Source organism: Myripristis murdjan, chromosome 13 (genome assembly GCF_902150065.1).
Source record: "Myripristis murdjan chromosome 13, fMyrMur1.1, whole genome shotgun sequence".
Lineage (NCBI taxonomy): Eukaryota > Metazoa > Chordata > Actinopteri > Holocentriformes > Holocentridae > Myripristis > Myripristis murdjan.
Window position 1 is genome coordinate 26,606,873 of NC_043992.1, and position 22,404 is coordinate 26,629,276.

A 22,404-nucleotide genomic window follows, 5' to 3' on the forward strand; every position below is an offset into this window, starting at 1 on the left:
TTGGTTATTTTGCTGGTTGTTTGACAGTTAGTTAAGACTTTATTTGCCACCCCATAAGACAAACAATTTTCCATTCCCAAAATGTGCTCAAATCTGAGTGCACATGCCACCCCAGATTCTCAAAATAGCAACTCACCCTGTTTTTTTTTTTCTTTTGTCTCATTAATCCTCAAAGTATTCTGGAACAGTTAATGGCACGTGAGCCCAGTTAAATTGCTAATTTATTGGATCTGTGCCGGGCAACCAGGGCTGCCCTGGGATTCCCGGGATTTTTAACATTCCCTCTCGAAACCCAGCCCTGGAAGCCGGCTGACTGGCTGCGGTGGCTCGCGTCGATCAATGGGGGACATTATGGTCGGTCCCAGGCACCAGCCATAGCCCTGTGCAGCCATGTGATGTGGGCCATGGGCAGCAACTGCGCAAGAGGTCAGTCGATTTATTATGCAGGCTGTCTGGTTCAGATGCCACTGCTAACAGAGAGTGGAGTCATCCCTGCCTCTCCGGAGCCCTCCCACCAATAGTGTGGTGTGATGCTGAGGCCATGGCGAGTTGAGAGCGGCCTTTTTGTGGACTAGACATGTCCATTCACCCCGGCTCTTTAACGTTGCAGTGACATGCCACAAATAATTATCTGCTTGTTGAATGAAGGACCTTGTCCTGAGCCCAAACCAACTCGTCACAGTGGCTATGTTTACATGCGCAAAGTAACCCAACCTATTGTTCAACTTATTAGGGTTAAGCTGTTAACATATGCTGATGCTACTGACACAAATTAACCCTGTTACAGAATACCCTTGTCCTCTTGCGGCATCTCACCCACAGATAACACAGTCCACCACACACACACAAACACACACACAAAAAGATACATTTTCCAGCCACCCACTTTGACTGGAAAGTAGGTTCAGAAAAAATAATTACACCAATGGCAAATACTGCCCCATGGGTTCATTTTGTTGCCAAGTCTGAGTTTCCACAGACGGCAAAAGCCTGAAGTCAAACGAGTAAAATGTTTACTGTGATCCATTTAATAGGGGAGTAATCCAGGCCCCTTGGCTGGGTTTCCCACAATCACAGTATGAGCTTAACTGAGTTATTCTAACAGAGTTATGGTGTTTCCGTGTGTTGAAACAAAACAAAGTTACTTGAATAACTTGTTTAAGAGGGGAATTCTCTAAACATAGCCAGCAAATCATGAGTCATTAATTTATCATTTCAAGAATCCTGTGGAAGAAGAAACTGTTCACCAGAGGTTACTTTTGACCATTTCACTAGAAACCCACTTTTATCTTTCAGTCACCATTCCAGTAAGGCTTTATGGCTGTTGGCCAAGGCAAAAACAATCTGAGTTTGATTCTCTTGTTTTCACTATGGATTAGGCATTGAACGATAGGAAAATTTCATGTCATGATTATCCTGGCCAAAATAATTGCAATTAAGATATTATCTCGATAATCATCAAAATATGCTTCAAACTCTTAATATGGCAATAAAACACACTGGAATCACTTTGCCTTACTTTTTTCTGTTGTTGTTAAGTGTGGAATTAATAGTGTTTCCATACATCTGACTTTTTGTTGGGGCTTCAAAGGCAATTGCCCTTGTGGCACTTCAAAATAGATCAGGAAATCAATATAGGACTGCATGTTAGCTTTTCAAGTCACTCATGTGAGGATGTTCATGATTATCCTGATTTACATTCATATTCTGATTTATCCCAGTAATGGAAATTCTCCACATTCAATTTTTCTTGAGTGCTTTTTATCACAAGCCGCTATAAAATCTGAGACTGGGCAGAGCTGGAGCTCGAAGGTGGCACCATGTACATTTGCCAGAACATAAAAGTAATCCATCAATTAAAGCAAATCAATCTGTTTCCCTCTGTGTCCGCCCTCCTCTCTCCCACCCACATCTGTGTATGAATGTAAACATAACAGAGAGCACTGAATGAATCCTTATAAAAACACAGAGAGTGAGATAAGAGGGCCCGGGTGAAGGGTGCTTGTATTTGTCTGTCTGATTTGTAGGCTTGGTTATGTGCGTCATACTCAGTGTATCTGCTTATAAAGGGTCATTCCGTGAAACCATTTGAATTAATGTGGAGTTACATAAGGTGTGACGACTATTTTGGCAATTTAGTGAACAAAGGCTGGTGAACTAGCTTGTAATATATTTTTTTTGGCATGTGGCTTGTGACAGCCAGACACGACAATAAAACTTGTGATGAGATGATCCCATTTCGGCCCCCATCTTGCACCTGATCGACAGAAAGGTGCGGGTGTCAAATTCCACCAAAACACGGCCCAGGCCCCAAGCGCCCCATCCATCCCAGCATTCCCATTTTCAACGCTTCATTATTTTTCCAGCGTTGTGAAAAGCCGTCTCCATGGATACGGCTGGTGGTGGGGTGCAGGGCAGATATAAATAGCCACTCTCCAAGCCACATCTTGGTTGCCATCGTCGTCGTCATGGAAGCAGGATCCCACTGACACACTTGATATGCAGAGGGCTTCTCCTGTCAGAAGAGGCCATGTTGTTTTGGCTCATTAGCTAATTGCTAAAGCTAATGACTAGGCTAAATCGTCTGTCTGTCTCCGCAGGTTACTTCATCTATGACTTTTTTGACATGGTGCTGAACCAGAAGCTGACTCAGTCCTGGGAGCTTCTCTTCCATCACATTGTGGTAAGTCTCTCCACAGTTTGTATCCGAAGGCTTCAAAACAGAGGCTGGTCCGCATGATCTCTGGTCTAATATCTGACATCCTCACCAGTGAGCTTCACCTTGACCCATTAGAGTGAGGAAACCCCCGCCTCTGTGTGAGAATCATCCATCCATCACGCCAATCTAGAATCTCAGTAGCCAGCTGACACACCCACAGTTCAAGCACAGCGTCATCGACTTAGATAAATCGTCCTCTGAAACCACACATCACCTATCTTAGGCAAACACAAAGCCTTCCTTGTCTAGCTACAAGGAACAAAGGAAGGAGGAACAAAGCGTTCCAGTATGTCACCCCCCTCTATCTTGCATCCCTTGAGCAAGTTCAGCTCCACCCCTCCTCCCTCTGGCACTCAACAGACGCCACTATTTCTAGCGGTGAGCATTCCCATCAAAGCTACCCACCCTCATGACACAGTGACCCTCAAGTGTGTGCACCTGGGGCCAGGGGAAAGGGACGTGCACTGCATTGGTGTCTCTTTGACAACTAGCTTATTACGGTCAAAACACCATCAGTGCAGGAGCCCTCATATGATGCTTGTTTTCTTCTTTTTTTTTTTTTTGTGACTTCTCCAGTAAAAGTATCTGGATGGTCGAAACTACAACAGCTAGAGCCACCAAACTCACAACCCAGGGTCAACTCAGAAGTCCATCATTCTATAATATTCAGAATATACAACATCTAAGTCTTCATTCACGTGCCACCAAAATTGACACCTACTTTCCTTAGATGGTACATATCAGGCATTTGAAATGTTCAGATTGGTCAAAAAGTCCACAGTGAGATTTGGTGTTTTACTGTATTTTGTACTGTGTGCAAAACAATTTCACCAAAATTTGATCAAGTGTGACGAACATATTTGACAATATAACAAACAAATATAACAAAACATTTAGCAGAATGCGGTGTGATTTTTTTTTTTTTTATTTTATTTATTTTGGAATTTTGCTCCCAATATTTTGACTGTTGTAAATATTTTAAGTTTAAATAGACAAAATACCCCAGTCTAGAATATGAACTGTCGTTGTCTCTAGTTATAAGAAGGAGTGTATTAAACCACGTCTCCCCAGAGATGCAGTCAGTCAGTCACTTTCTCTGGTATTCAAAGGTCCAGGGTTCAAATGCCCAGGTGGTCAGGTCCCAATTGCCAACAATGGAGCAATTTATGCATGTCGCATGTTTTCAGCTTCTTCTGAAAGCTTGTATTGAGTCAAAGACCGCCTTTTGTGCTTTGACCATGTGAATTGGTGCTTGCGGCTGTGTTTGTGATTTCTGTTTTGTTTTGATTGCCGTTCTCATGTTTGGGAAAATATCAGGCTGATCCAGAGTGGATGGGAGATTTTGCCCTTTGAGAGGAACAAAGAGAACAGCTCAGATCAGTTAACCCTTCCCCCATTCCTTTTAACCATTATAGAGGAGAAATGGAGACCTGAAGTGAAGTTATGGTATGCAGCAACATCCTGCTTGATTTTTTTTTTCTTCTCTCATGGCTGTGTGACCTATACATCCATGAAAACACAGAAATTTTTAATATCTCTCTGTTTCTGTTGACGTCTCTCATCCTGTTATATGACTTACAAGATCTGTTTTCTGCATGCGTAAATTTTAATTGGAAAGGATTTTTATGCATTTGCACCTTGCAGCAGCCATGATGTGTGTGTGTGCGCGTGTGTGCGTGTGCATGCACATTTTCAACCTGGTATGTAGAAATATGTGTATGTAGCAAGCATATGTTTAGTCACTTTATCTGAGGCTGTGGCTCAAGGCAGGATATTACATGCTGCTGGCCCTCCTGCTTAAATTTCCATGACTACAGATTTGTAATGGAAAATGATGCTGAATATGAGAACATACTAAATCCACAAAACGTATAAACACGGACAAGCCTCTCATGGATTGTCGCATGGATACATGTGACATCCGGGGTTACATTTCCCTGTTAAGTATCACCTGACAGGTAAAACATCCTGGCAGTTTAGGTTTGCAGGTTTTGTAGATTTTTTTTTTTTCACAAACATATAAAAGAAGCACGTTGAAGTCTGACAGATCTATCATTTGTTAAAACATGTGGTCAGTGCTCATGTGTATGCGTGAGTGGGTAGTGTATTGCTGCATTCACATATTGCTAATGAGACATATAGCATCTGTGTCACATGTGAGTCACACACACGTGCATGTGTGTGTGTGTGTGTGTGTGGAGGATATGAGCATTGCACCTGAAGAAGTGACACATTTTCTCACCACAAACAGGCTCTGTTGCATCTAAGCAGGTTCACTCCGGCCTGCTAACTCCGCTCTCCCCACCTCAATTACGACACACACACACACACACACACACACACACACACACACACACACACTTGGAGGAAGGCTTGCCAGATAGCCATCCCCTTTTAATCCTGAAGTTCTTGTTGTTTTTCTCTGCTCCCCTGCCTGGGAGCCCAGTGAATAGCAGCCCTGGCCGGGCCAGCTGGCTGCAGACTGTCAACAGTCTGTGAGGACAGGGAACTTCCACTTTCCCTCTCATTCACACGGCTCTCTGTGTTGGTCAGCTGGCTAACTCTCTCTCTCTTCTGTCATTTTTGCGTTCTTTCTCTCTCTCTCTCTCTTTTGCCACTCATTTTCTCTGTTCTACCCTTATCAAGTGTTTCTTTCATTGTTTCCTGCGATGTTCACCCGTCATTTTTTTCCCACACATACCCTCCTGCTTGGCTGTCCCTCAACTTCTTTGCTGTCTTGTCCTCATCTGGCCTTTCTTTTTGTGTTGCTCGCTATTGTCCTTTCTGTCTGAGAAATTGGGGGTAATGCTAAATGAGAACATTGTATTGGGGGTTCATTAAGGGTTGTAAAGCAAGGCAGGACCTCACTGCAAGCATGGGCAGACCGGATATGGAGAGTCCCAGGAGTTTTTCCGGTGGGCTTGTTGACAGAAAGACAGGGGGTGATCATAAGTGCATCCCTTTCCCTTTCACAGCCTATTGATCATCTTTCCCCATATGCTTAACTTCCATTACAACCTTCTGTCTGTTTTACCCCAGAGAGCTGACAGCAGCAGTTTGGGCTAGTTGCTGCTACAACTCAAGTGTGGCATTTGTTATTTCTGCAAACAACTTACAGCGAGGCTTGGGCAATAATTCAATGTTTCTGTGAGTCGTCTTTCAGTGGAATCATATTTTAGTGATATGGTAATTTTGATATTGTGACACACACAATTGCTGAAATGCTTTTTGCTGACACTGGACCATAATTCACTGGATTTCACTTCACCGCCATCTTGGACTAAGCCAGCTCAGCCACTGCTAAACAACCTCTGATGTAAGGAGTTGCCTGAAGGCTTTTGCCCCAAGTATTACATTACTTCCTGCTGGCGGGGCAGACTACAGGCTCTTGAGACTCACATGCCCAAAATGCCATCCATGTCACAGGACCAGCCTACAGTGGGATTGGCCGGGAGAACATGAAAGTGCAGTAGTAAAATTTTAGAAAGTTTGCTTCCAGCTGTGCCTTAGCAAAGCTTTTTGTGGTAAATCAGTGTTTTTACCTCGTCCAGCTCTAATAAGTTTTGTCACCATTTGTATCATTAAAGCTGCTCTTCCTCCTCTCTCCTTTCTGTGCTCCTATGTCCTGTTATCTTCCTTTACTGTGCTTTTATTATCTCAGATTTTCACTCCCTCTTTTCTCTCTTTCTCTCTCTCGCTCTCTCTCTCTCCACATATATATTTATATCTATATATCTCCCTCTCGCTCTCTGTAAATTATAGAAATGGATTCCTTTGGTTTACAGACTTTTTAAGCTTTTGTTGATCCCCGATGTCGCAAGACTGGGAGAAAAACAAAGTCAAACATTCCATGGAAAGTTATTTTTCCCCCCTGTTGTTTGCTCAAGGAGAGATTAGAGCTTCTTATTCCTGTCTGAGAAACATGTGGGCCCTGCCACAGTCACGTATGACGGGTTTGTACATCAAGAGCCCCAACACCATCTACCCCCTGTCACCCCTGACCTCTCGTTTCCTTTGGTAAACAGGAAGCCTTGATAGTTGTGCCACAAATAGGTTGCCTTTTAGCAGTCCAGTTCCTCCTGAAGAGATTAAATATACATGAGCCTACTGTATATATTGTCAAATAAATCTTCCATAAGAGGCTTTTAAAAATGTCTGGGAATGTAACCATAAATGTGCAGGGCGTCATGCCTGTAAGCCTGTCAGTGCCATGTTGAGAGAGCGTGGAGAGGAATGAAATTAGTAGTTTTTGCCATTGTGTCAGTGGTTTGGAGTAACTGCAGCGCGTGTGGTCGATGTAAAATCAGGGAGTTGTTTGCTGTTGCCCATCCTTGTGAAAAGCCCTCACCCCCACGTGGAGTCTGATTCAGCTTCAGTCGCCCGTGACGCCTGGAAATAGTGAGATTGTTATTACATGAGCCAGAGGCGATGGATGCCCAGCAGCGGCAGAAGTGGTGATTACTTTCATTGATCATAAACAGCATGACAATAGCAGCAAAATACATAGCAGTATGTCCCAAGAACTGAAACTTTGGTACCGAATCGATGCCAATAGTCCAAAAATACAACAGTACCCATTTTTCTACGGCACACTAGGCACCAGATGCACTTATTTAGATTCAGTATTTATTTAGGTTTAGCCTCCAGCAGCCTGTAACATATTCTTCCAGAGCTGACGGGGGCAGTATACATACGATTTACACTTGTTCAAGTGTTCGCCAAAGAAGAGACAAACACACGTGAAAGATGGAGAAGCCACTCCACCTCGGCTTGTCCAAAAGAAACACAGTGAGAGTCGTGTGTTGAAGGATTTTGCATATGAGGCAGATGCTCAGGGGATGATAATAAATTCACAAAACCTAATTTTGTATACGCCTACTGATTATTTCTATATTTATCTCATGTCTCTGCTGCATACTGCAAATGAAATTCTGTGCAATCTAAAGTTGTTTTTTAAGCACAGTTGACTTTTTGTTTGTTTTAAATAATTGAAGGCTTAAATACTTGAATGTTCAACAGATTTAAATAAAGGAGTGTATGTTGAAGTAAATTGATTTTTTTTTTTTTTTACTGTACAATCAAAATTGATATTGAGGATTGTGGAAGTTCACTGGTATTGGTATCGACAGCTGAATTTCTGGTAGCGTGACAACCCTACACAGCAGGAATTAAAAAAGGAACTCACTGCACCAGAGTTGAGTTGTGTACATACATAATTTTTGGGAACATGTAAAGTTCTGCAACATGTTTTCTATTTCCCTTTTGCAAATGCCTCTCATCCCTCTCTCATTAGACAGAATTGAATTTGCTTATTAGAGTGAAGCCAAAGGTGGTAGTCCACTGAAGCAGGAGGTCAGGAGCGTCACGAGTTAATCAGCTATTGGAGGAGCCGTGCGGTTTCTAATCACATTCTGCTCCGGGCTTTCTTTCAGTCTAACGCTGTGATATACACACTGAGATTTCCTGTCCATTGCGCTTTCCATCATACTATGTAGGGGGATGCCGCTCAACTTAATAATTCATACTGATCATCACTGACACTCATGTCACCTTTGTGAAGATTTATACCTCAGCAAACAACTCTGACAGGAATGATGCATGTCACCACTGCGCTCAGACATTTTCCAAACTACAGTTTAACAACCCAAGCGGCAAAATAAATTTGCTCGTCACTGTACACCTCTGTGGATTTCCTGTGAGCTTGTTTCTTGAAAAAGCTCTCTCCAAAGGCTTTTCTCACTCGTAGCATCTTGCTTTGCGTACATGGTGAGCTGACAAAAGGGAGAAAAAAATAGGAATATGCATGAGACCTTCATTTAGTTTTTAGCTCATAAGGCAGGGACCTTGACTTGATGTTATGTAAGTTTGAGTAATTGAGACAATACAGGTTGCATAGGTGCATGTATTTAATCATCAGTAGGTTAAGGTTGGGTGCAGAGCAAAGGTATACCAGGTGGGCTTTAAATGAAGTATTCAACCCCCAATCAAAACTTTATAGAAGCATCTTTAGCAGCGGTTCCAGCTGTGAGTCACCTCGGGTACATCTGTATCTGCCTTGCACATTGTGGATTTCTCCCTTGGAGCTTTGTTGTTCAGGACGTTTGGCTGTATGTTTACCATCATCATCTGGCTGGATCAGAAAATGTCACTGCACTTTGAGTTTATTTTTATTCATTTATTTTTGACAGAGATAATATTGTACATATAAGTTTGTGCGTTTGTTTTTACCCAGAAGATTCCCTTGAATGCTTCTCAGATCAACCCTGTCAACATTTTCCCACTTGAAGGATCGTAAAGCTCAGACCTGAGACCGGATTAATACTCATCACATGTTACTGTTAGGAGCCTGAAACTGTCTCATGAAACCATCAGAGAACATCACTGTCTCTGAAGTTTGGAAGCGTGCCACCTTTAGGCGTTGCAGCTAGAAAAGGTGACCATATTTGGGTGTCGTTCGTTATGTCTGACTAAGGTGTGACACCACACGGTGCTGAAATTCTTTGCAGCACATCTTTCCATTTTCAGCTCTGTAGAACCTGATTATCCTGCCCCCATTTGCACCTGTTGTTCTTCATCTGTCTCCCTGCTGGGTCCTCCTCTGCAGCATGTCCCGCCACTGGTTGCTCCCAGCAGCCGAATATAGCGGCGCTACAAACAGCCACCAGGACTGTGTGTGAGAATAGGCATGCATGAATGTTTTATAAGTCTTAATATCTCATTTGGTCAGCCGAAGTCTCCTTTGCCTGACCTGATTTACTGCTCAGGCTTGCTAGTTTGATTTCAGTGTTTTTGTGTGTATGACTGAGGTTGAGCTCTCCTTTATCTTGATGTGTTCAGGCTTCCCCCAGTAATTATCCTGGCATAGATGTTAATATAAGCATTATCAAGTGTGCAGTAGAATCTATTAATGGAAAATGAATTTAATGTAGAAGGTAGTATGTAATTATTCTTGTGTTTTTCACTTCTGTTATGCTTGAAAAACAGCTAGGGCTTCTTGGTATTTCATAGCAGTAGTTGAATTAGCATGTGTGGTATGTTTTTGCTAGGCAGCCCACAGACATATTTCCAGCGAGCCTGTGGACTCTGCCACTCCTCCTTTTGGCCACAGTGCCACACTTTGGTTTGACAAACCAAAGGCTGTGTTTGTTTGTTTGTTTTTTAAACATCTCCAGTGTCAACATCATATCTGCTATTTCCCTCTCCAGCCTTCATTGTTTGAGCTGGAATGTTATTAGAGATATAATCAGCAAAGTGAAACAGTCTGCTTAAGGCTGGTGTGCCCAAAGTGTCCATCCGTCTACTGACAGAGAGAGAGAAAGACCCAGTCTTCCTCAAATCCAGTCTTTTTAAGATTTTGGTTTTATATTACACTTCTCAAAGGCCTACCATGCATTTCAGGTCATCTGATGTCTACATGATTGTGACACAAGAAATACTGAGGTTAACTTCACTTTAGACAGTTTTCTGTCTTTCCCTGGAGGCACAGCATACGAGTAAAACTTTCTCTACATACGTTTTTGTTTTCAAAACAAGAGGCGGGTGGAGGCTGTTGTGAAAAAGAGCACATGGAAAACGGGGCAGGAGCAAAACGGAATGTGTGCATGAGTTCTTTGGCGGGTAAGGAATGTGGTCCGTGTGTGTGTGTGTGTTAGCCATTTCATCTCTTTGGTGGGGAACCCCCTCAGTCCCCCCATTCAGTACGTATTTCCAAACAGGAGGACTGACATCTGGCCTCCACTCAAACCTCGGTCTCCCCAGAGACGCACACTCTTACCTCCATCTTCCTGTGAGAGGCTCTGCAAAGGCGTGTGTGTGTACCCCCCAAAACGACTGTGCGCTTTGCCCCCAGTCCATATATCACACACACAGCCTTGTTCTCCACCCCCATACCTCCCATCACCTCAAAGCATTTCCCCCATCCCCCCTCGCCCACCCACCCTGGTCCGCCCCCTCACATGGCGGCAGACCAATCACAGACTCTGCATGCTGGTAGCTTTATTTCATTATCATCTCATGTTTTTGTGGCTTTCCGTCATGGTCTGACTCCCTGATATTGAGGAATTTCCTCAGCCATTGTGTTTGTCATAAACGAGTAGCACTCACCTTTTGCAGTATCCAAAATCTACTAAATCTAAAATATTAATGAGGGAAAACTCCCATTAATGTATGAATTATCTACCACCACAGTTTCACATTTTTTTGGAAATAAAAAAAATACTCTCTTAAACTGTTTCCCATTCACAGGCTCCACTACCAAGCACTGTCTGTCTGTCAGCACTTAATAAAAAGACATAAGCCACTTGTTTGTTTGTTTGTTTGTTTTCTCTTTACAGTTAACTTTATCTCCAGGACCATGAACTAGATCTCATTTTTGTCCATATATGCTATTTTCATTTGGTTTTATTCATGTTACCTAGTATGCTAGTTTGCTAAGAGGTTGAGCAAAAATGGCCCACTCTCAGCAACATTACCACGTGATATGTGACATGCTGTATTTACATTTTCTCCGTGGTTATCAATTGGCCATGATGGGAAACTGAAGAAATTGCAATTCTACTGTAAACATGGTGTTGGAATATAGTTTGTATGCATAGCATAATCATTCTAGAGAATAGTTTCATATAAGTGTTTCAAAACTTAGTGTGGACAGGGAATCAACCCCTAACCATCTACGCCTGCAGACTGCTCTGAATGGCACACTACCCATGTGCATGCCATTTATTTGTTTGTCGTTTGTTTGGATCCCCATCAATAGTTGCTACCCAAGTAGCAACCACCGCTTGGGGAAAAACAAAACCAAAAATAAAAACACAAAACCAACCCACTACGTACTTTATAGTACAATCCATATACCCCTAACCCAGAAGCCATATTCCTGCTCCCAGCACCCTGTAGATCACTTCAAACCCACCCAGGACCCTGTCAGCTTCCAAAGTGGTTTGCAACAATGATAGCGATAATTACACTAACAAAAACAGGGAAACCACAATAAATCCAGCAGACTGTATGTTTCCATTGCAGTCAAAACCCTTAGCCTACTTTCAATTAGCAACTCAAGCATGGTGTGTATAGCCTGCATGAAAACCTCATTATGTTTGGATGTGTAGGGGAGGAAAATTTGTCAAAAACAGCTGAGAGGTGGCATGAAATACAAGCAGATATATGCAGTTACATGGAGAACACTGTGTAGATGAAACCCAGAGATTATGGATTTCTAGTGATCAGCTAGTGGTAAGAAATCACATGAGGGCAGGCTGTACAGATGAAGATCCTTACAGAGCAGCAGTCTGATGTGTATGAGCCTCAGGCGACAGCCAGACAGAGCCGGGTGAAAGGAATGAAAGGCTCAGACGTATCTGTGTCTTTCTGTTCTTTGTCCAGTTGGCATGTGAAACAGAGGTGTGGTGTATTTTTAAAAAGCAGATTGAAAATATCTAAATTTGAATCTTGACAAGGGCCAACTAAAGCATCAGTGTCAAGATTCACAGTTTGCACAGTATACAGCAACCTGGGGAACTAGTCGCTGCAATAATGTTATGCCAGCTGCCATATTAGCTCTCATGTCTTTTTGAATCAGGCAGCTGGTGTTCACACGACTCTGGGAAGCAGCGTAGCAGTGAAAGTAGTTATTTGATTTAGAAAATTGACAGAAAAGGCGAGCTCCCTTTGTCATCTCTGATACACTAAGGAATGGTTAACATGGAAAAATGCTTTCTCCATTTATTTTTGATGGCTGCAAAATCTCTGTCTGGCTTCCTCCTTACACCGAATGGAAATATAACACTCCAAGGGTAATTCTGAGGTGCTGATCACTGGAAATGGACTTGGAAAAAAGGGGGGAAAAGTGCATACTCCTGCTTTATATGTATTTGTCTTTACTTGGATAATATTTCTGCCCTATAAGGCCTTCAGAATCACTTTAAAGCATGAAACACTCGTTTACAGGCCTTATGAGCCCCACACTTTCTACAAACGTATTGCAAATTTAGGCCAGGATGAAATAGTCAGCCAATAAAAGGCCAATCAAACAGCAGTGTCAGGGACCATATGACTAACACTGATACACATATACTTCTGAGCAAACTTTAAGTCATATACAAAATTGTGACAAGCTCCGCTACATATAAGAAAAAGTTCCAGAAATCACCTCCAAAAGAATATCGCAAACAGCTTAATGTTCATATCCAATAAATAAGGGTAATTTACAGAAAACATTTCAAGTCAAAATCTATATTTAATGAATGAAGTGAGAAGGTTTCAAATAGTGTTATTTCTTAGAAAGTGAACCATGCAGTGACCTCCTCTTGGGAAATGACACCTCCTCAGTGCTTCTCTCAAGGAGGAAAGTGGATGATTAAAATAAAAAAAAAAGGTGTGCTTTTGGGTAATTCCTTTTTCCACATGTGATAGAGCCTCAATATTAAGTGTAGCAACTGTGTAGGGTGTCATTTAATAATATCTTGCATAGGGAGTCCCTTACCTGTAAGTTTAATTACACTGACGACAACTGAAACATAGTCAAAATAACTTTGCAACAGCGTGATCTTTTTTCCTGCTTGCAGGTAGACCTGAAAGACACACAGATACACACACATAATCACACGTGTATTGGCTTCGATAGAGGCCGGAGGGAGGAAAAGCAGGTTGCTCTAAAACAAAAAAAAAAAAAAATGGGGTGGCATTTTTGTACCATTGATATCACAACCAGGAATGCTGTTCCGGGGTGTATGTCTGTCAGCAGCATGTTGAGAGAAGGGACAGAGGCAGTTAACTCTTTGGGCTGAGGAACAAGGTGCAGTGTTTGTTTTTCCCTCAGTGCCAAACCCAGTCGCTGAGATGCAAGGGAGCAGAAAGACCTCAGAACAAACTTGGCTGGGATCCAGCTGCTTTGCTGTGGGAATGCTAAAAGACTTAAGTATGATTCCTAAAGCAGCATTGCTGGGTGTGTGTGTGTGAGTGAGTGCACGTGATGTGAGAGCGTGGAAAGAACTTCAAACATGTCATTTTGCATTTCTGCTCAGTGTTGCTGTGTTAGTTTATTAATAATGCCTGAGGTTTGCTATGAACCAGAGTATGAGCAGCAAAACGGCCAAAGACCACCATAGCATAGACCATCAGGTTGTTGTTATAATTAGCGTCTCCATGATGATGGAAAACCTGGGGAAGTTAGGAAATTTCTGTTTTCCTAAAGACAGTTGGTGGTAATTTCTAAACCTAATTAGCTCTAAGATTGGCATTGGCAGTGGGATTTATTTATGTATTTATTTATTTATTTTTGTCAGGGATATGAGTGAATTGTCTGACATCTGGCCACCAGGAAAAGTAAAGTGAGTAAAGTGCTCAGACATGCAGAGGGTGACGCAAGCCACAGCTCTGCCTCTTCACACCCGGAGCCTGAATACTACAAGTCATCAAACCACACACATGAAAAGTGTCTCACCCACATGCGTCATGCGAAACCAACTAGCTGTTTTCCCAGTCGCCTTAAAGTAGGACACACACTCAGCCTGCTAATTACACACAGTCAGTCGATGCTCATGTAATCTTTGTCATACATGTCACAAACAATCATCTGTGGGCGTGTCCAGGGACTTTCTGACCACTGAGCAGATGTTTATGACAATGAGGCGTTGAAGTGGCTGACAACCTGCTGCTGTCCACACACACACACACACACACACACACACACACACGTCTCACTGCTAAGGTCAACCAGCCCTTAGTTATGCACTGGTGTTTTGCATTATGTGTTGCTGACCTTTGATCTCATGAGTGTTTGTGTGTCTAATCATTACTCCTCCATGTTTGAATGGTGCATATCCATCCCTCCATTATTACCTACAGACTTTGAACCTGCCAATCTGCTCATCACTGGCCTGCCCATGGCCAGATGTGAAATATCACCATAGAGCTTCCTATTTGTTTCCTCTACATCACTTTGAATAGACCCGTTTCCTTTCCCTCTTATGACCTGCAGTTTATGGAGATGCTTCAAGAACTTGGATTATCAAATGAATATGAAACAATAAATAATTTGAAAAACAGCCCCGGCTATTATATGCAAAGATAAAAGTAGAGATTTAGTCACTGAGCTCAGTGAATCTGTTACTGTTCAAACAGGGACGGGCTCAGACCTGACACGAGGAAGCACAGCTAGTGTGATTGATTTGCTGATTTGAATTCGGGAGAATTTCTCCCATCAGTCACCCAGTGTGGAATGTGCAGGGCAGCAATGTTTGCTTTGGCCAACCAGAAAAAACAAGCAAACATCCTTGATAACACAAGTGCAGATGCTTCAGCAAATAGTTTGGTTAGTGGAAAACATATTAACTTCCATGGAATGTGATGATAGGCCTTTTTTCCAAAGTGCCGATGGTTGGGTAACTCCTGCACGTAGGGTTTGTGTTGATTGGTTTTTTATACTTGAATTGCCTGAGGATTCCCGCTGCAGCCAGTGTTTTTGGTTTTCTCTGCTGCCTCAGGTTAGCGACTCATATTCATGAGACACTCACATGCACACACAAATACACGCACATCCTGGCAAGGTGAGGATGATACTGTGTGGGAAATACATTAAATTGTGTATGTGTGTGCTTGTGATTAGAGTTAATGAGAAAACTGGGCTCCCCGGCAGGCAGGGATGGAAAGAGTACTAAAAAATCAGAGTCACTGTTATTCTGCTGGAATTTTACTCAGGAAGGAATTTTTCTGTTATAAAAATCTATTTAAGTTAAAAAAAAAAAAAAAAGTTTCTAATTTCAGTAAAATTAAAATTATTAATTCAGTTACTTTTCAGAAATGAGAAATTGTAATATGTGTAATATGTGCATGCATTTTTAAATGCATGCACATATTACAGTTGTGTCTGTAAACTGCATGCTTGATTACTTTAATTGGAAAAATTAGAAATAATAAAAAATGAAGCGTACAAAGTAAGGTCAGAATACGGCTCCTCTGTGCTGACTGATCAGTTTTTGCAGTGATCCACAAGCAGGTACAGGTGGCAAGGGGAACTGAGCCCGGGAGCTGACAGGCTAGGGAAGCACAGGAGGCGGGACTAGCAGACTGGTTTAACACGACGCAGGTGACAACCCTGAACGATGCACGACTGAAAGATGGAACCATATCAAGTTCTCATCGCCAGCTTGACTCACCCATAGATTATGAGCTTATTCCACTTTTTTTGTTACTTGAATCCCTCAGTTGTGCACAGCGCCTCAGTGATATGATTAGTTAGTTCCTTCCTTTTCAACAGGTGAGATCATCTGCACGTTGTGTGTGTGTGTGTGTGTATGCGTGTGTGTGTGTGTTGCAGTTGCAGTTGTTTGCTGTCTGGTTGTTGCCTGCCTGGTTTACTCAAGACTAGTGGAATGTGTGGGATGCAGCAGGCATGCCTCCGCCTTGGTGTTTATACTAGCTGTGCAAGTGTAACATGACATGAGGAGCGTCCACAAAGCCTGTTGATACTGAGCTCTCCACCCAGCTGCTCTGAGTCAATCTGCCAGCAGGAGCAAGGAGCAGGTTCCCTTCAGAGCAACTGGAGAAGGAAAGCATCTGAGGCGGCTTTGCTCACTTTTGACCCCCGCGACTCGTTCTGGGGAGCTGCTCGCTGTTCGATCCTGTCGTGTTTATTCTGATGTGTAGGTCTCACTTGTATCACCCCCCCGGGCCTCATGGGTTAATGACGTCCCTTGACTTCCTGGACCATCCTCAGTCTTGTTTTCTCTTTTGTCTCGTCATCATTCAGCGCTCGTTCTGTCCGTCCTGCTGAACAGGCTCGGCTTGAATCAAACTTCTGTCTAGGACTCCTCTGCTTGAACCAGCTGGTTAAGTAGCAGCTGGATGCAGGGAAACTAGTTTGACCCAATTCCATTGTGCCTGTTCCCAGTCCATACAAATAATGACGGTAATTTATCATGAGCGCACACACACTTACACCACCTCCACCCTCCACTTTACAGAGCCCTTTCAGTACTCCCTCAGACATCTTGGTACACAGGTGTGTTATGATAAAGAGTTTGTTGTCCTTAAATAACGTCAGGAAGAAGCTGCCAACAGATCTGACCTGAGCTACAGAGCCGTATCATATTTTCTCTACATAACTACACTCCCTAAAGTTGTACTGATATTTGATTGGTCCACTCTGGCTCTGATGTACGTGCGCAATTATCACAATTTCCTTTTGAATCCCCATTTTTATGGAAATTAAATTAATAATAATCCTAATAATAACAATGAAATTAAAGCAAACGTGTAAAATAAACAAGAAAGCAGAGCAAGACAAAAAGAGTAATAATAACAGTGGTTAAAGGCATGAAATAAATAAATCTGCCCTTCCCACTTCTCTCTCATCTGCCCCTCTCCTTTCTTCCCTGTCTGTATTTTTGCTTGGCGCTGGAGTTTTGGAGAATGTTAAAATATTTGGTTTTCTGTCGCCCGTGTAAAGAGCTTTGTCTCTTTTTAGGCGGTGCCATGCTCACATTAGGTAACCTGCAACTCATACGCTTACACAACACTAGTGGCATTCGTCTTGCATCAAGAGTTTCCCAGGCAAACTGGGCAAATACTGAAAATAATTCCTTGACTCCAGACATCCTTCTATTAGCAAGTTTGTCCAGTTTCATTCTTATGCTTGTTTTTGGACCCAGAGTTTGGATCTCCTCACATGGGGAAGGGGAGAGTGTCCCTCACCAGTATAGAGAGTACATCTAATTGAGCCCACAGGGAGACAATGCAGGCAACAAACACCCACTGTGTTGTTTTTCCAGCCCTTTACTTGCATTTTATATACAGGTGGGCTCTGGCAGTAGGCCAAAGGTGAGATCCACTACTTCTGGTGACATAACCGAGAAAGCTCTTAACCCTCAATAAAAGTTCAAATGAAGCCTTTTGAAAGAGGCTTGAGTGTTAATTCATGGGTCTTGATTGCATTTGCCAGCTACCACACTTGAGCTCCCTGGTCTGCTTTGTGTGACAAAGCTTTTATGGCTGACCAGCATACTTCCTAAACTGATGACCAAGTGAATTTGGCAACAGTTGTATCTCTAGCCATCTGCATTCAAAGTTGAAACTTCAAAAAGTGACAAAAAGTCAAATGTGACACGGGTATTTAAAACCTTTCAGTTGAACCTAATTACCACCTGTGTTGTGAATTCTCTCTGTGCTGCTAAGGAACCCTACCTCCAGAGGGCTTAGAGACGATTTACCTTTTACGTAACCCTCTTGATTGGAGTAAAGGCCCATTCCGACCGCAGGAACTGTCCCCAGGGACGGGGAATCTTTTGAAGGACTGTCTGTGTTTCGATTGCGGGGACCAGGGAAAACTGTAGTTCCAGGGACATTCAGAATCGCCCAGGAACTTTGGGGGGGTGGAGGGGGCTTGCTGTGCAACAAAGTTTCACCTTGGGCCAACCTACCACCTGCTCACCTTCATCTTTTAAGCCTCTCTTTCTACTCTACACGGGTCGATTGATTCGGCCCTTTCACAGTTAAAGTTGAGACGCAACGAGAAACATTGAAGTGTGGGGTTCTATCTTTCAGTAATTGTTTGGAAACGTAATGCATCAGATTGTAAGTGTAGTACATAGTGACATTGTGAATGAAATAGTGGTGCCACAGGGGTGTTTAATACCCTGGTAGATATCCATCAGTCGTAGATAGAGATACATTGGTAGTGTGTCTGCCTGTCTGTCTGGTTGATTTCTAATTGGATGATAGTGGCCGAGCTGCTAGATATGAAAGCCAAGCTTCAGCATGGCTTAGCGGGGCAAAGCCAGCAAACGCTGAATCATTCTAATCATCTGATAGATCCAGAGTTTGCCGGGGTGGAGGAGGATTACGGTGAATGTGCCCCAGCCAGGGAGACTGATGGTGGCACAGGGTGTGAGAGTTGACCCTTTCTTTTGTGTACGACTGGCTGGGGCCTGGCTCTGGGCCTAATCTGTGCTCCCAGAGGAAGCAGCCACTTTGTGTTTGAGCCAAGTACCGATACCTTCTGGTTGGCTGCTAAGCAACATTGGGGTCATTGTCACCTGATGATGACCTGATTGGCCTGGAGGCACAAGCACGTCAGTAGTGGCTGCTAATAGCCTTACCTACCTTTTAAGTTTATTGCTTATCCTGTTTGTTGTGTGAGAAGGAAGAGTATCGCTAAGTTGGTGACATGTGGCTCCAGCATTAATGTGATATGTAGTGTGTCCTTTCAGCCACAGTGCTATCTGGAGTTGATGTTAGATATGAATGTCGTTGGCCGCTCATTTAGTTATCTGGTGGCAGCTCTCCTCAAATATCATAAAGAGGAAATCGCCAACATGAAAACTACACACACCTGCGCAAAGATAGAAGCAGTGCTACTTTGTCACTGCCGTTAAATCCCAGGAAACATCCTGCGATTTTAGGCTTGTTTCATTGTTTGATTTCAACATATTTGCAAGCATAACATAAATTCTCAGTTTTTTAAAAAAACTAACACAACACAGTTTTATAGTGTCTTGCAGTTGTACACTACTGGATGTCTCAAAATATTGTGCAACATGATGAAAATAAATTATAGATAGTCCTTTCTGGCACATCAAACTCCATTGAACTCACTCACCATGAATTAGGTGCAGTATTTTGCCTGTAATGTAAAGTCAGTGGTAATAAATTGATGACATTTTTTGTCTGAATGAAATCAGACAAATGTTTTTGCTGCTGTTTGGACCCATAAACTTTGGATATTCAGTTTTTATTTTATGACAAAATGAATAGGATTTTTTTTTTTAATTCCTGGTTTAAATCTGGTTATTAGATCCCTCTGCTCTCATTTAATCATCCGGTTCCCTTCAGAATCTGCAATTTTTGAATTTATTTCTAGGGAGGGTTGGTTTTTGTCCGTCTCCAGTGAGGTTTCTCAGTAGCTCATATCTCAGGGTTTGTTTTGACCTTTCCAGTCCTGGGTGGAATGTGTTTTCTCTCTCTCTCTCTCTCTCTCTCTCTCTCTCTCTCTCTCTCTCTTCCTCTGTCTCTCTTCTTCCCAAAGCAGATTAGATTTTAAGAGCTGATAAGCTATACCAAACAGCACTGGGTGATGTTATAGACACGGCGGTCTGACCTTGCTGTGTGTGTGTTGAAACCGAGTTTACTGGAAGTATATGAGCTTGTTTTTGAGCGCTCAGGCAGATAAGGGTCCTTAGGGTTGCTGGTGTCTTTTCTTTGCACTGGGTTTGAGCCGACATGGATGAGTGTTTCCGCAACACTTGTCGCTCCTTCACGTGTCGTGAGTGTCGGCACTGAGCAAAGCATATGAGTGTTTACTGATATACTGCTGATCTCACTCTGTTCCTCTCTCTGTCCTGTCTCTGCTTGTTCTGTTGGAAAGATCACAGCTTCCATTCTTGTGTTTTTGATAGTGATCAAGTAAGGGTTAGACTAAAATTGAGGTAGTACCTACAATAATATGATGCTGTTGTGTGTCTGTGCATGTGTGTGTGTGTTGATGTCATACGTTTTGCTTCTATAATAAAAGGAAATCTGTTGAGCGCTGAACACTACAACACTGTATGCTTATCTGTTTTCTAGATAAAGTTATCAGTAATTATCAAAGATGGGGCTTCAAACGTGAAGTTCGGTGTTGCCTCTGTATTCTTTTAGTAACAAGGAAATTACCACCTTTTCAAGGAAAAATGTGAAATTAAAATCAACATTATTATAGTTATATTCATTTATCTGAAACTAAAAAACGTTTAAATCAAATGTTGTACAAGTAATAAATAAATTTTGATTAAAAACATTTGTAGCACTAGAATGTGAACTTGAAAAATAAGTTGGACCTAAACAGCAAACAGACATGGGACAAAACTAGAATTATCACATCTGCATAAAAACAGAGAAAACACTGTATTAGAGTACAGATGTGCTTTTATAACTCTCCTACCTTCCTGCATCCTCCATGGTGCGTTTGATGCAATATTTTTGTTAAATGTGATCGCAAAACAAAACAACACATGGAGAATCTATCAGATGACGACTTTGCCAATGAAACGGAAAGCCTCGAGAGTCCGTGCAAGAACGCTGCCTCACATCCCTAAAGCACTGCAGTCTGTGCAAAGAACGAGCTTGGAAAGAGAACAGCGGTGCATCTTAACTGATAGTGCATCTCAAACTTTAAGAAAGAGTCTCTTTACGTGCATAAGAAGCGTGTCTTTGTGTTTTTCTTAGAAAGACACAAAGATCTAGTCTGCATTCTTGGATTTGGTATTTAGCTAAAAGATCACACGCCACCTGATTCCAAGAATTCCAGTGAGCTGATACTTTTTCCCCTGTGGACAGCAGTCTTCCTAACATTAAGTGGAGACAGACATCAGAGTTAACTTTAGATAGAGATAGATAGATAGAAAGATAGATAGATAGATAGATAGATAGATAGATACTTTATTCATCCCGAAGGAAATTCACAGTTTTCAGCAGTATCCACACATTACAAGATTAAATAAATAAGAAAATAAAGAATAAAAGATGACACCAGAGATCTAAGTACACAATGTGCAAAAAACAGTGCAAAAAACAGTGTGCATAGATGTATACAATGTGCATAGATGTAGGACATAGATGTATACAATGTGTATAGATGTAGGAATTTACAGTATAAACAGATAATAAATAGCAGCAAGCATTATAACACGCTCCGACAGAGGTTCAGAGTTAGTGTGAAACCACTCTGAACCTCCATCGGAGCGTGTTATATTGCTATTTCAGTAAAGAAATAATTTAAGTTAAAATCTGGAGGTAGTGTAAAAGCAGAGCACAAAGCAGAGTATGGTGTGAGTGTCAGGCTCCCTGCCTTCGATCCATACCTTCTCAGGTGTGGACAGATTAGCCAATTTGGCCCGTGCACCTCCCAAAGACTGTTGCACTGCCACTGCAGGGCCAGTGGGGGTGCAGAGGGGCGTAACAACAATTTCAGTGCAAGTGCAATGCTGTAGACCAGGGGTGTCAAACTCGTGTCATGGAGGGCCAAGAGGCTGCAGGTTTTCATTCCAACCAACAACTCCACCAGGTGACTTCACTGATCACCCTACCTCGAAACAGAGAGGCGTCATGTCACAGCGTCATGTCACCGCTCTTCAGGGTACAAAAGTTGGTGACATGACCTGACACTGAAGATCAGCTGATACCATTAGATGTCAGGCTGATGCCATGTGTCCCACCTCGCATACAGATATCTGTCCTTCCACTGAGCAGTGACCCAGGAGCGTGGCTCTCCCGCACGTTTGCGTTGGTTGTGTGTATGTGCCGTCTTTGTTTGTGGTTGAAGAGCCCAGCCTCCCTTTGTCGAGGTTGTGTTTTCCCTCATTGTGGCTTTGAGGAGGCAGTTTTTTCCTGCATTGTCTTTTTGTGTCGCTAAGTAAGACACTGTCACTGCCGTCAGTATAAATGCTCATCATCGAAATCACGTACAACTGTGGAAGTTGTGCAGAACGAAGAGTTAAGTACCATTTTTAATAATAATGTTTTATTTTATTTTTTTTTGGTGATCTTTTTTTTCCTTTATATAAAATACTAATTGTACAATATGCAGTGTCAAAGCTTAATCAATGACAGTGCACAACCCCTGCACAAATATCATGTGTCAACCCTTAAGTCTTGCCACACAACCAGTCCTAACAAAGTTGGCAGCTCAACCCTTCACCCAGTTAGATGTGCAG

At 42.4% G+C, this 22,404-nt stretch overlaps 1 protein-coding gene across 1 annotated transcript in view; it reads left to right on the forward strand.

Moving 5' to 3' along the window:
• The window catches only part of tlcd2 (TLC domain containing 2), a 29,011-nt gene that overhangs the window by 1,602 nt on the left and 5,005 nt on the right, over positions 1 to 22,404 (forward strand). Inside the window, exon 3 of the mRNA XM_030067208.1 lies at positions 2,601 to 2,683. Within this exon, the coding sequence (XP_029923068.1) occupies positions 2,601 to 2,683 (83 nt within the window). The remainder of the gene's footprint in view (positions 1 to 2,600; positions 2,684 to 22,404) is intronic.